This window comes from Serinus canaria, chromosome W (genome assembly GCF_022539315.1).
Source record: "Serinus canaria isolate serCan28SL12 chromosome W, serCan2020, whole genome shotgun sequence".
NCBI classification, from domain to species: domain Eukaryota; kingdom Metazoa; phylum Chordata; class Aves; order Passeriformes; family Fringillidae; genus Serinus; species Serinus canaria.
Genome location: NC_066342.1, coordinates 1,122,403 through 1,134,533, shown reverse-complemented (window position 1 = coordinate 1,134,533; position 12,131 = coordinate 1,122,403). Strand labels below are relative to the sequence as shown.

At 49.8% G+C, this 12,131-nt stretch overlaps 2 protein-coding genes across 2 annotated transcripts in view; one reads left to right on the top strand and one right to left on the bottom strand.

Annotated features, from left to right (window-relative positions):
• Positions 1-5,076, bottom strand: part of LOC127060951 (5E5 antigen-like) — an 808,761-nt gene extending 803,685 nt beyond the window's left edge. The window contains exons 1-2 of the mRNA XM_050986291.1: positions 4,727-5,076; positions 2,903-4,677 (exon numbers count right to left, since the gene is read on the bottom strand). Coding sequence (XP_050842248.1) covers positions 3,306-4,677; positions 4,727-5,076 — 1,722 coding nt within the window. The 3' untranslated portion in view covers positions 2,903-3,305. The remainder of the gene's footprint in view (positions 1-2,902; positions 4,678-4,726) is intronic.
• The window catches only part of LOC127060973 (uncharacterized), a 959,777-nt gene that overhangs the window by 17,855 nt on the left and 929,791 nt on the right, over positions 1-12,131 (top strand). The window lies entirely within an intron of this gene.

Sequence of the window (12,131 nt, the reverse complement as noted above, 5' to 3'; positions counted from 1 at the left end):
ATAGCAAATGGCATTTATTCAAAGGTTTCAGGGGTATTTATGGCTTGGGTAGTTTGTGTCACTTCCTCTGCCCTTGTCCTGGGTGTGGCCAGGTAGCCAAGGTCAGACTGAAGGTGAGGAGGGGTCTTCCTGTCTACGTGTAACAGCCCGAGATCTTCCGGCCGCAATCCCTAACTCTCCCACATTTCCCCCCCCACCATGATTAGTAAAAATCTCATAAAGTTATAAAATGTAAAGGTTACAAAATTTCATGGGTTAGTAGGATTAATGTAAAATCGTGTGTTAGTAACTTTAGCATGCTTTAAAGTAATTGTCTGCGCTCGAGAAACAAAATGTTTGCCGTTTCTAAATGCCTTTTAATGAATAACACTAGTTTGTTTAATATGCAAGGCCCGAAGATTAGGGTTAGTAAGATTATAGTGATTGGGCCTATTAGGGTAGAAATCAGCATGGTGAGCCATGGAGACTGGTTGAACCATGACTCGAACCAGCCCTGTTGAGCTTCTCTGTCCATTTTTCTCTGGTTCAGCCGGTTTCTCAGTTCGGCCATGGAGTCTCTGACGACTCCGGTGTGGTCTGCATAAAAGCAGCATTCCTCTTTCAAGGCAGCACACAGGCCCCCCTGCTGCATGAACAAGAGGTCCAGTCCTCTCCTATTTTGGAGGACAACATCTGAGAGTGAGGAAAGGGATTTTTCCAGCGAAGAGATGGACTTCTCGATCCTTTGCAGGTCCTCATCGATCGTCATTTGCAGTTGGGACAGTCCTTGGTGTTGGGTCGCTAGGGCTGAGACGCCTGTGGCCGTTCCGGCTGCTCCCAGGCCGAGCAGCATGGCTATAGTTAAACCTGTCAATATTTCTCTATTGTGGAGACGGCTGGTTTGTTCGAAGAGGTAGTACACTTCTTCGTCTGAGTGGTACAGGACTCTAGGAACAATTAGAACTTGGATACAAAAGTCGTTAGAGTGATCGAATTTTTCAAGGAGTACACATGGGCTTACTCCGGATCGGTGACAGACCCACATCTCTGATGCAGCTGGGATCACCCACTGGAACTTCCCTCCCTTAAGTTTGTCAAATTCTTTGCAGACACTGCCCGTCTGCCTCTCCAAGGTTGCATTGCCGAAGCATTTGCCTTGGCCCGTAACCTGACTCAGGGTAATGCCTCTCCGGGGGGTGTCCCATCTGCATTGGCGTGGATTGTTTGATTTTGAGAAGATGAACGGGAGATCGAAGGCAACGCCTTCGTAAAATGGGGGTTGTGCATCATAGCATAACCAGCATGATTCTGTGAAGTTTGGGTTGGACTGATTTAACGATATGAAGGTAGCATTTAGCACGTTTATGAATGAATTGGAAAGGTTCGGTTCAGCTAGGAGACTGGATGGGGAGACTAGTTCTGACTTCTGTGTATCGGGGCTAGAACTACTGTTAACTGTGATCTCTTCCCTGGGTTTGCTCGCTACTAGAACCGGATTGGGTCCGACTGATTGGGACATAGAGGCTGGAAGTCTGATAATTTGCACGTTCACCCACTCTTTTGACCCTTGAACGGCTACTGTCCATGTTCTGCCCGTGGTCCAACTGGGGTGATTTGGCTGTAAAACTGTCATGTTGTAGTTAGTGCATTTCTGAAATTTGGGGATTTTATGACTGTTTCGATGGAAATTTCCGTGGAAAAAGAAGGGTGTTTTGCAGCCAGTGGGCGCCCAGGTGAACTGTAAGAACCTGTCGGGCTCTTGTGGATCCCACCCAGGCCCTGACGGTCTGGCATCTGTAACAATGGTTTCGCAGCCCCAATGCCCACAGTATCCCCACCCTGGGTGATTGCAGTAGCTTTTTCCTGGGTTTGAGGCTGGACACCAGTAGGTTAGGTACGTTTGTGTGACGTGTGGGGAAGAAGGGTCTACCTTTGGTCGTCCCGGAAACAAGTCGGTAAAGCGGAGTATGAAGGATGGTGTGTTTGGTGTGGTGACTCCTTTGAGCACCTTGCCACTGCTAAGGTGTCGCATGACCCACCTGAATGGCTGATGAGGGTAGTGGTCTGGGTTGGCTTGCCCTCTGGCGACAAGCCCCAACAGCAAAAGCACACAGAAACACCGTTGGTGTTTGAGTCTCACCCGCGCGGCTCTCTTGGGCGCTGCTGGACGGCTTGGTGGTCCGTCCTCTGGAACGGGGATGTACGCGTCACGAGGACGCCCCACGAGCATGTCCTGTAAACAGAAACTCACAACTCTCATCAGTCTCATTCTGCTCATGGTTAAGATCGGGCTTGATTGACTTAAGCAGACACCATTTAATGTGCCCGTCCTTTTTAACAGCTGCATATCCCCGCCCCGTGAGCACCAATCTCCAACCCTGTTCCCACTGCCCCAGTTGGTTTTTGATCACCACCCGCGGGCCTTCCTCTAACGCTCGAGGTGCCCCGTGTTTCTGAGCTGGACTGTTTGTTTCATCCCCCCTAGGGTACTGATTTAATGCTAGCAGCGCAGTTGCCAGGATGCGCGCTTGGTCACCCGGTGGAATGGCATTGGAGAAGCTTTCTGCCTTTGCTAGCACTTCTAGCTTAGCTTTCAGAGTCTGGTTTGCTCTTTCAACAATGGCTTGTCCGGTGCTGTTGTATGGGATGCCCTGCACCAAGGCGATGTTCCATTTCGAGGTGAATGTCTGGACTGCCTTTGAGATGAAGTTTGGGCCGTTGTCTGTTTTGATTTGCTTTGGAACTCCAAGCCATGCCATGGCTGTCAGCCAGTGTTGGATGGTCGCTTTGGAGTCCGTCTTGAGATGCTGTGTGGCCACAATCATGCCGCTGTATGTATCTACAGTAACTGCGAGCCACGCTTGAGGTTTCAACAGCTGGCATTGGGTAAAGTCTGTTTGCCACACTTCTGAGGTTTTGAGACCTCTGGGGTTGACACCACTCGACCATAGTGGCGACTTCTGGTAGTGAGGGCACGTTGCGACGACATGCGTCTGCAGTAGAAATTCCGCACTTTTTTGCAAGCGCTTTCACTCCGATGTGAAGGGTTTCGTGCAGGGGGATAGAAAAGAAGCAGTCTTTGATGTCGAGCACTGCACAGGGTTGTCCTTTCGGTATCATCGAGTTCATGGGTAGTGACATTTGGACAGGTCCCATAGGCTGGATTCCTGGGATGACGGTGACGTCTGACCCTGTGTCCACCCAAAAGGGAAGGCAGATGGCCAAGTCGTCAGAGCTGTTGTGGAGACGACACACTGCCCACACGATCAGTGGGTGCTTGCCCACCTTCGCGGCAACGGCCACCCACGGGTCCCGTTCCCATGCTTTCATGGCCAAAGCCACCCAGGGACCTCTTCCCCAAGGGGCTGTTTGTGGTATTCCTGAGGCGCAGGTGGGTTCGGTTGGACCATTGGCTGGGCTGCAAAGTTGGACATTTCTTGAGGGGTTGGCAGTGGTGGGCACGGGAACCCTGTGTCCCATTGAGGGTTGCTGTAGCTGGGCCGTTGCATGTTTCCAGTGGGAGGAGGCTGGATACGGCCCGGGTGCCCCCTCCCTCTCCTGTTTCCCTGATGCTTGGGTCTGCATTCCTTAGCTACATGCCCTTTCCTGCCACACGCCCAGCACGGTCCATTAGGTTTTCCCTGGCGTGGTGGGGCAGCTGCTGGTGACTGTCTTGATTGGGGGCAGTTTATTGCTGCCTGCCCAGGCTGGCTTCCCTTAAAGCGTGCCATCACACTCGTTATTGCAGTGTGAACTGCTGCTTGAATGGGAGCTAGGTATTCTTTGTTTGCAACGTGTCTGATCATGTCAGCTATACTGGACCCCTGTACTCCGGTGACTTTAACCAGGAAGGCATGTATCGCGGCTGCGGGTGCCCAATTCGCGAAAGCTATTCTTATTTTTTCCCAATCGGTGAGTTTGTGTTGCGATTGTTTCCTGATATTGCTTAAGGCTTTATTCGGTTTCGCTTGAAACCGCGTTAGTTCTGCTCTTTCAGCTTCCGAGTCCCATCCGGACTCGGCCAGCTCTTCCGAGCTGTCTGAGCAGCTGTTGCTTGACTCAGAGTCGGAAGTGGACTGCCGATAAATTTCCGGCGCTCCGTGCCGTTTCTTTCGGCTCCGACCCCGCTCCTCCCTTCGGGGGTGGTACCGCTCCCGCCCCCTGGGCTTGCCCTGCCTCCCGCAGGGAGGGATCTCTCCCTTATATGGTAGCGGTATTGAGCGCGGCTCCTGATCTAATCTGCGCTCTTTGCCGCTCCCCTGCGCATGCACGTCAGCAACTACTCGCGCCTCCGGGCTTTTCCCGCCGTGGACTCGCGCGCCCCGCCCATCTCTTGGATCACCGGCGCTGTGTTTTGCCGTGTACGGCGGCGGCGGCGGGGCCGCCCGCGCGTCCGCGCCAGCCGCCCTCCCGGTGCCCCGGGTCCTCTCCGCCAGCTCCCCCCAAAAGGACCGCGCGCGCCGCCGCGCCCCCGGCGCTGGGCCGCCGGCCGGCGGGGAAGGGATGGATAGGGGAGTCGCGAATTCCCGGAAAGGTTCCGTGGGGGGTCTAGGACTCAGCGGGCTCCGCAGGAGGATCGGGCTTGGGCTCGGGGAGGGGCTCGGGCTCGGGGAGGGATGGAACGCGTCCGGCCCCTTCTTGCGGGGTTCGGACCGTTCCCTCCCCTTGGGGTCCCCCCGCCTCCTGCTGGGGGAGGTCCTTGCCCCACAAGGACGGAATGTGAGCTGAGCTCTCTGATTGGTCATACGCTCCTCCGCGGGGGCCGCCCCGTTCCCCCCGCTCGCCCGCGCACGCGTTGTTAAGCAGGCTGACTCCACTTCCGCCCGGCGCGGCTTCCTTTCCACCCTGAACACACGCCTCCCCGCCATTTTCAAACGCATATGGCGGAGGTGTATCCCTGTCCTCCCCTTCGGGGTTCGGCGGTTTCGCCACCACCCTGGCCTCCTCCGCGGGTCCCCGCCAAAACGACCGCGCGTCCTCCTTCCCCCGTTCGTCTGATGGTAAGCCGATCTGCTCTGGACGCCGCGGGTCCGGCGTCCGCGGCTTTTCGCCGCCGGTTTGTTCTAAGTCCTCCGCGGTCTGTGTCGCCGCGCCCATCCTCAGCTGCGGCGTAGGCAATAAACATTTGCTCGCAGCTTCCCACGTCTCCTGTTCTTCTAATGCCCTGCGTAGGACCTTCTCTACTTTCCCCCACGCTTTGAGGGCTTTACCGCTGCCTGAGGTTTTTAAAGCGGCAGTGCATCTTTCCCACACTTCCGAATACAATATATCCACTAAGAGTCTCGCAATAGCAAGATTAAAATTCCTGAGCTCACATTCAATCCCCTTTTGCTCATGAGCCAAACTTACGACCTTCGTGAATGGTTCCATGTCTCTCGCTGGTCCGGGAGCGTCCTCCCCGCCGCACTAGTCCAGCTGTGCAGCCGCCGGCCCCTGTCCAAGCGATTCCCGCACCCCGGGCTGGTTCCCGGGTGTCGGCACCAGAATGTTGCAGCTTGCTGCAAGGCGACCTGTTCTGGGGTCCGGCACGGTAACTCAAATACAGAGTCACTGGGTCCACTCACTGCCGACACCAATGTGGTGGATAGCAAATGGCGTTTATTAAAAGGTTTCAGGGGTATTTATGGCTTGGGTAGTTTGTGTCACTTCCTTTGCCCCTGTCCTGGGTGCGGCCAGGTAGCCAAGGTCAGACTGAAGGTGAGGAGGGGTCTTCCTGTCTACGTGTAACAGCCCGAGATCTTCCGGCCGCAATCCCTAACTCTCCCACACAATTTATCTTCCCATTTGTCATTCCATTGACACAACAATCCGCAGGGTATTTCATGATCTCTCAAAACAAATAATTGCACACCAACAGAAACATCTATCCTAGTAACAAATTTAGATGTTAAGGCTAATTCAGTTTCTTCTACAGCCTTTTTTGCTGCAGCAGTCAAATGTCTCTCATCCATAGAGGAAGTTATCCCCGACAGTAAGTCATACAAGGGTTGCAGTTGATGATTGGTTATCCCCAAGTATGGCCTAAGCCAACCTATTGCACCAACCAATTTCTGCATCTCTACAGTGGTTTTAATTTCAATGTCCAATTTTACAGGTTGAGGCACAATTTGTGAATTGGTGATTATCAACCCCAAATATTTCCAAGGCATCTGTCTTTGAACTTTGTCAGGGGCGATAACCAAACCAAAGGCTTCTAAATTTTTCACAGCACATTGTTCAAGAGCCAATAATTGTTGTTTGTTTTCAGACGCCAACAAGATATCATCCATATAATGATAGCAGTAACAATTGCTAAATTGCTCTTGGACCTTAGATAAAGCCTTTGCCACAAACCATTGACAAATACTTAGAGAATTTCTCATTCTTTGAGGCAAAACGGTCCACTGATATCTTTGGGCCGGTTCCTCATGATTTACAGAAGGCACAGTAAAGGCAAATTTTTCCTTATCCTGATCAGCCAATGGAATTGTAAAAAAACAATCTTTCAAATCAATGATAATTATTTCCCATCCTCGTGAAATTATTGTAGGTGTTGGGAGACCTGATTGTAAAGCACCCATTGTGGCCATCACAGAGTTTATCCGCCGCAAAAGTCTCCATTTAGCAGATTTCTTTTTTATTACAAACACGGGTGTATTCCATGGGCTAAATGAGTTTTCAATATGTCCAGCTAGTAATTTTTCTTTCACTAAGCCTTGCAGGGCAAGAAGCTTTTCAGTAGGCAGGGGCCACTGATCAATCCAGACAGGCTTATTTGTCAGCCGTGTCAAGGACACAACTGGACATTTAAGGCCCTGCATCCCAGTGGCCCCCACTAAAAATCCGTGGTAATTTTAACACCCCATTGGGTTAAGCAATCATGTCCCCATAAATTAGGTTTAGCATTAGTAACATACATGTTAGCTTGTTGGCCTTCCGGATGTGTTACAGTGATCGCAATAGCAGATAAAGCACCAGCAGTTGACCCACCTAACCCAACAACTCCAAAGGTTGATTGAGTGACGGGCCATATTGGAGGCCAAACAAACTGTGAAATTATAGTTACATCTGCTCCTGTGTCAAGTAAACCCGATATTGTTGTAGTTTCTGGGCGACATCCCTTAGCAGTGACCAAACATTGAATTACCAGACGCTCATCTGTCACCTTTTGAGTCCAGAGAACCTGAGGTGGTCCTGTAGATCCAAAACCTCCAGTGCCACAACTCCGGTCCACTACAGTTGGAACACAACTCATAAAAGGAACAAGTTGAGCAATACAAGTACCTTTTTGAATCACAACAGGAGGTTCACTTACAGACACCATAGCCTGAATTTGTCCCACATAATCAGAATCAATAAGACCCAAATGGACATTAATACCTTGAATAGTGCTACTAGATCTTCCCATCAAAAAAGCACTCAAACCTTTGCCTATAGGACCATAAGCATCAAGAGGCACTTTACATATACCTCTTGTCAAAATAGTCACTGTGTCAGCTACCGGTATATCAATCCCTGCCGAGCCTCTTGTGGCCCCTGTGTATCAGTCACAAATAGAGAGCTTTGCAGTACAGAATTGTAGCAAGGTGAACAATATCATAAGGTGCAAGTACATCAGCATTTAAAACACGAATCACTTGCATCACCTGCGAAGAGTTAACACCATACTGATCTACTTTAGACTGCAGGTCCTGTACAACCCTCCATGCAAAAAACCTGATGGCTATCTTGTCCTGAATTAGGAGCAGCTTTGAAAACAGGAAAAGCCACAGGCCCACCAGAAGCAGCAGGAGCAGCCATCTCCATCCTTTTAGGTGGACCTATTTTCTCTAACAAATTCCAATCTACTTCAGCTGCTTTCATTCTCACATGCTCCCAAAATTGCAAAGGGTGTCGAGGAGTCACAGCCGCCTGGCAGGAAGGCAGAGTCCAAGAAACAGCAGGCCTGAATCTGCTACGAGGTCTAACAGAAACAGATTCCTGTGTCTTTTTAGATGTACTTATAACTGGCAGTTCATTGTCAGAGCTATCACTAGACAGAGAAGGACACAATGTTTAAGATTGCATTTGTTGACTAGTTTGGGGGCAGGGGAGGGGCGGCAGACAGCTCAACGGGAGGTGGAGCGAAAGCAGACGGCTCGAAGGGGGGCAGAGAGGGGGTGGATGGCTCAAGGGAATATGGAGAGGAGGCAGGCAACTCGAAGTGGGGCAGAGGGGGGCGGACGGCTCAAGGAAAAGCGGTGGGGGTGAGCAGCGAAACCAAGGGAGGGTGGGGGAGAGGCAGCCAACCGAGGGACGGTAAGGGAGGGGCAGCTGATCCGCGGAAGGGTGAGGGGGGAGCAGCCAACCGAGGGGATTGGGAGGCGGGAGCAAACGGCCCAGGGCAAGACAGAAGGGCCGATCACCCAGCCTGTTTTTCACTTCGCTTCTTCTGTGACTTCACTTCTGCTAATTGCTGTGCAGGCGTAAGATACTTTGGTTTAGCACTCAGTTCAGCTAACTGCTGAGCAGGCGAAGTATAACTGGTTTAACATAGTCTTTTGGAGATAAATATCGAGGAACAGTCTTAGCCTGCCGTTTAATTCTCACGATCGCAAACCCTGCGGGGACTTCCACAGCAACTGCAGCAGCCTCCTCAGGGGGGGATATATCGACGGGCTCAGCCTCATCTTCTTCCTGTTCCTCTACTCCAGTTTCTTGCTCTAATTCCTGCTCCTCCAATTCTTCCCCTCTATCTTGTTCTACTTTCCATTCCTTCAATGCCTCATACAAGAGTCTCCAGGTAGTAGCCAAATCAACAACCATCTTATCCCCCTTATATATCACTTCCCATAGTCTCTTCCCAACCTTTTTCCATGCCCGGACACTGAAAGCAGTGTCGGCATCAGCTTCAAAGTCCTGTGACTTGCACCATATCAGTAAACTACGAAGATCATAATCAGAAGTTTGAACATTTTTTCTTTTCAGTAAAATTTTCCACATGGACAAAACAGTCGTTTCCTTGTTTGATAAATTATTTCCCATTATTTTTCCCAATCGCTCACCGCAAATCAGACATCTGAATTAGGTCCGGACCTCTGCAGCGTCCTTGCTGCCTTCACTCATTTTTAGGGAACCCTTCAAATTTTTTTTTTCTCTTTTTGCAGTCCTGTTGCAATCACGGCAGACGGCCACCAGATATCGTTATAGAGCACGACAGAGTACAGAAATACACTACTCCATCAAAAGGTGCAAGAGAGAAATTTATTACGGCAACGTTGCTTTTATAGTTTTTCAGGACACACCCATCCAGCATACACATTCAGTGCCCATTGGTCATAAGAGAGAAACAAAGTTCCCAGTAGGTGATCAGGGAGCCACATCACTCCGTGAGCCAGCCAGAGTCCGTATCTCTTAACTTTCTCTCCTTCATCCTGTCTCCATGGTAACAGCCTTGGTCATCAGGAGACATGGGGCTTCCTTATCTTCAGGAGGCCCTTGCTAGCTCACAAGGACAGCACAGAATGTCTTTCCTACAGTCTCTAAATTTCGGGACACCAGTCCTCCCCAAATTCACCCCCTGGGGCCGAGGGGTCTCGAGAACAGAGATCTTCTTCACTGAAGACAGAGGACACTACCACACCCTCTTCACCCATCATCTCTCTTCATGCCACTCCTTCACATAACATCACTGCACTCTCTTGGCTCGAAGACATTGCCTACCCCCAAATGCAGTCTCTGTGTTACAGGAAAAAAAAAAGGTTCTGTCCATGGCTATACAAGAAAAGTCCACCCAAAGGCCACTCCATCATCTCGTCCCACCTAGGATTCTTACCCATCTTCTTCTGACATCCTTCACTTGCTCAGACCTTCACCCCACTCGCCCATTTCCTTCTATTTCATTTCTGTCTCTCTTCTTCAAATCAAGGAGGACTAGTGTTTTGTAAAGTTTTCATTGTCCCGGGAAAGGGTTAAAATCTCAGGCTCTGCCTGCCCAGAACTCCCACAGTGGCTGGGCACCTTCTCGCCTCACCACCCCCTTCTCCTTCTCAGAGGGCCAGCCATGCTGCCAGCACATGATATCAAATTTCAAGGTAGCACAGGCACAGGTTCTCTCTCTCTCTTTTCTGGGGGGGTGGGGCTGCCTAATGCCTCTCAGTGTTCCTCCACCCTTCCATCCTGCAGGGGCCTTCACCCCCCTTCTCTGTCCAAGGCCCTGGCCTACCTCAGCCTGGGCACATGGCTTCCCCTCCCCCACCCAGCCTGTGGCTGGGCAGGGGTGATTTGACCTCTTCAACCAACCAGAACCAAGAGAGAGTTCCCCTGGGAGCTCTCTCCTTTTAACTCCCTGTGTTTTCAGAGGCATATCCATGTCTTCAGTGGCCACACCAGGTGTCAATATTAAAATCTGAGCACTGATTGGTTTGACCACAACCTCCCAAAAAAATCACTTCCTTATCAAACCAGGACCTAAGGATATTAAAGAGTGTCGGTCCCAAGACAGAGGCCTGAGGGACACCACTCATCACCAGCCTCTACCTGGATATAGAGCCATTGACCAGAACTCTGGCTACATCCAGCCCGCCAACTCCTTATTCACTGGATAGCCCACCCTTAAAATTCATGTGTATTTAATTTAGAAATAAGGATGTCTGTTGCAGACAGGTAAAGAGATTATAAAAATGAGCCTTGTGGAGTCAGAGCTTGGGCCTGTTACTTCTTCTAAGTACAGATAAGCAGCTAGCAATAGCTTTCAAGTTCCCATGTGAAACAATCTTGGGAATGAAAGTCAGTTAATAACAAACTATTCCTGTGTGAAAAACAGGCTGCACCTGTATTAACAAGAGATCTGTTCCCTGAGAAACAGTAGAAAATGTAAACTAACTAAAAATAAAGAAGCTTGACAGATATGCAAAATACCATGTACCGACCAATGAATTAATTGTGATTGTATTGTTAACCAATTAGATCTGACACAGTGCCTTCTGATAATCCTATAAAATATGTCCTATACAGTAAAGATATGGCTTTTCTGCATGAGAAAATGGAGTCCCAGCTGATCTGTTACAACAGATGTCATGTAAGACCATGTCAATCACCTTACAGAATTATAGGTAGATGACGTCAGTTGGTGTACCCTTGTCAACCATTGCAGTCACTCCATCATAGAAGGCCACCAGATTGGTCAGGCATGACTTGCCCTTAGTGAAGCCATGCTGGCTGTCTCAGATTACCTCCTTGTCTTGTATATTCCTTAACATTGCTTCCAGGAGGACCTGTTCCATTATCTTCCCAGACACAGAAGTGAGGCTCACCAGTCTATAGTTCCCCAAATCTTCCTTTCTCCCCTTTTTAACAACAGGAGTTATGTTTCCCTTTTTCCAGTCACTGGGGACTTTACCTGACTGCCATGACTTTTCAAATATGATGGAGAATGGCTTGGCAACAATATCAGCCAGTTCCCTCAGGACCCTGGGATGCATCTCATTGAGTCCCATAGACTTGTGGATATTCAGTTTCATCAAGTGGTCTCACCTGCTCTTTGCTTACTGTGTGAGAGATTTTGTTCTGCCAACCCCCACCTAGAGGTTCAGGAATGTGAGCCTGACTGCCAGTGAAGACTGAGGCAAAGAAGTCATTGAGGACCTCAGCCTTCTCCATATCTATTAATACCAGTTCTTTCTTGTTTATTGGGGGGGGTGGTGGTGGTGTACACTCTCCTTGGCCTTTCTTTTCTGGCCTATGTGCTTATCATGGCAGGACATCCCCCCCTGCCACAAAAGAGCTTATCTGCTCTGTCCATCAGCTGGTGCAATAGCTCTGGACATTCTCCCCTCATCTCTGGTACCAGGGGTAGAATTCCCAACAAACAACTGGGCTTGAGAACAAGATGTGGAGAGATAAGCTGGAATTCTTGACTGAGAGACACTACAAGCTATAAAAGGTACACAAACTTTCACAGAGGCAGAAGCCTCCTACACACCCCTGAAATCGTGTAGGAGTTTTCCCCGGGATTTGGATGCAAATTCCATGGATACGTTCCTGAGAATTGAGTGAAAGAATTCTATGTGTACTCCATCATGAATTCAGTGGTAAGTTACACTGAATCCTAATCTAGACTATTTCTTTGCTAGCTGTAATATAGGTACCTTTATTGTACACTGTATTTTTATCTACTAGTAGTTCTTTTTGTT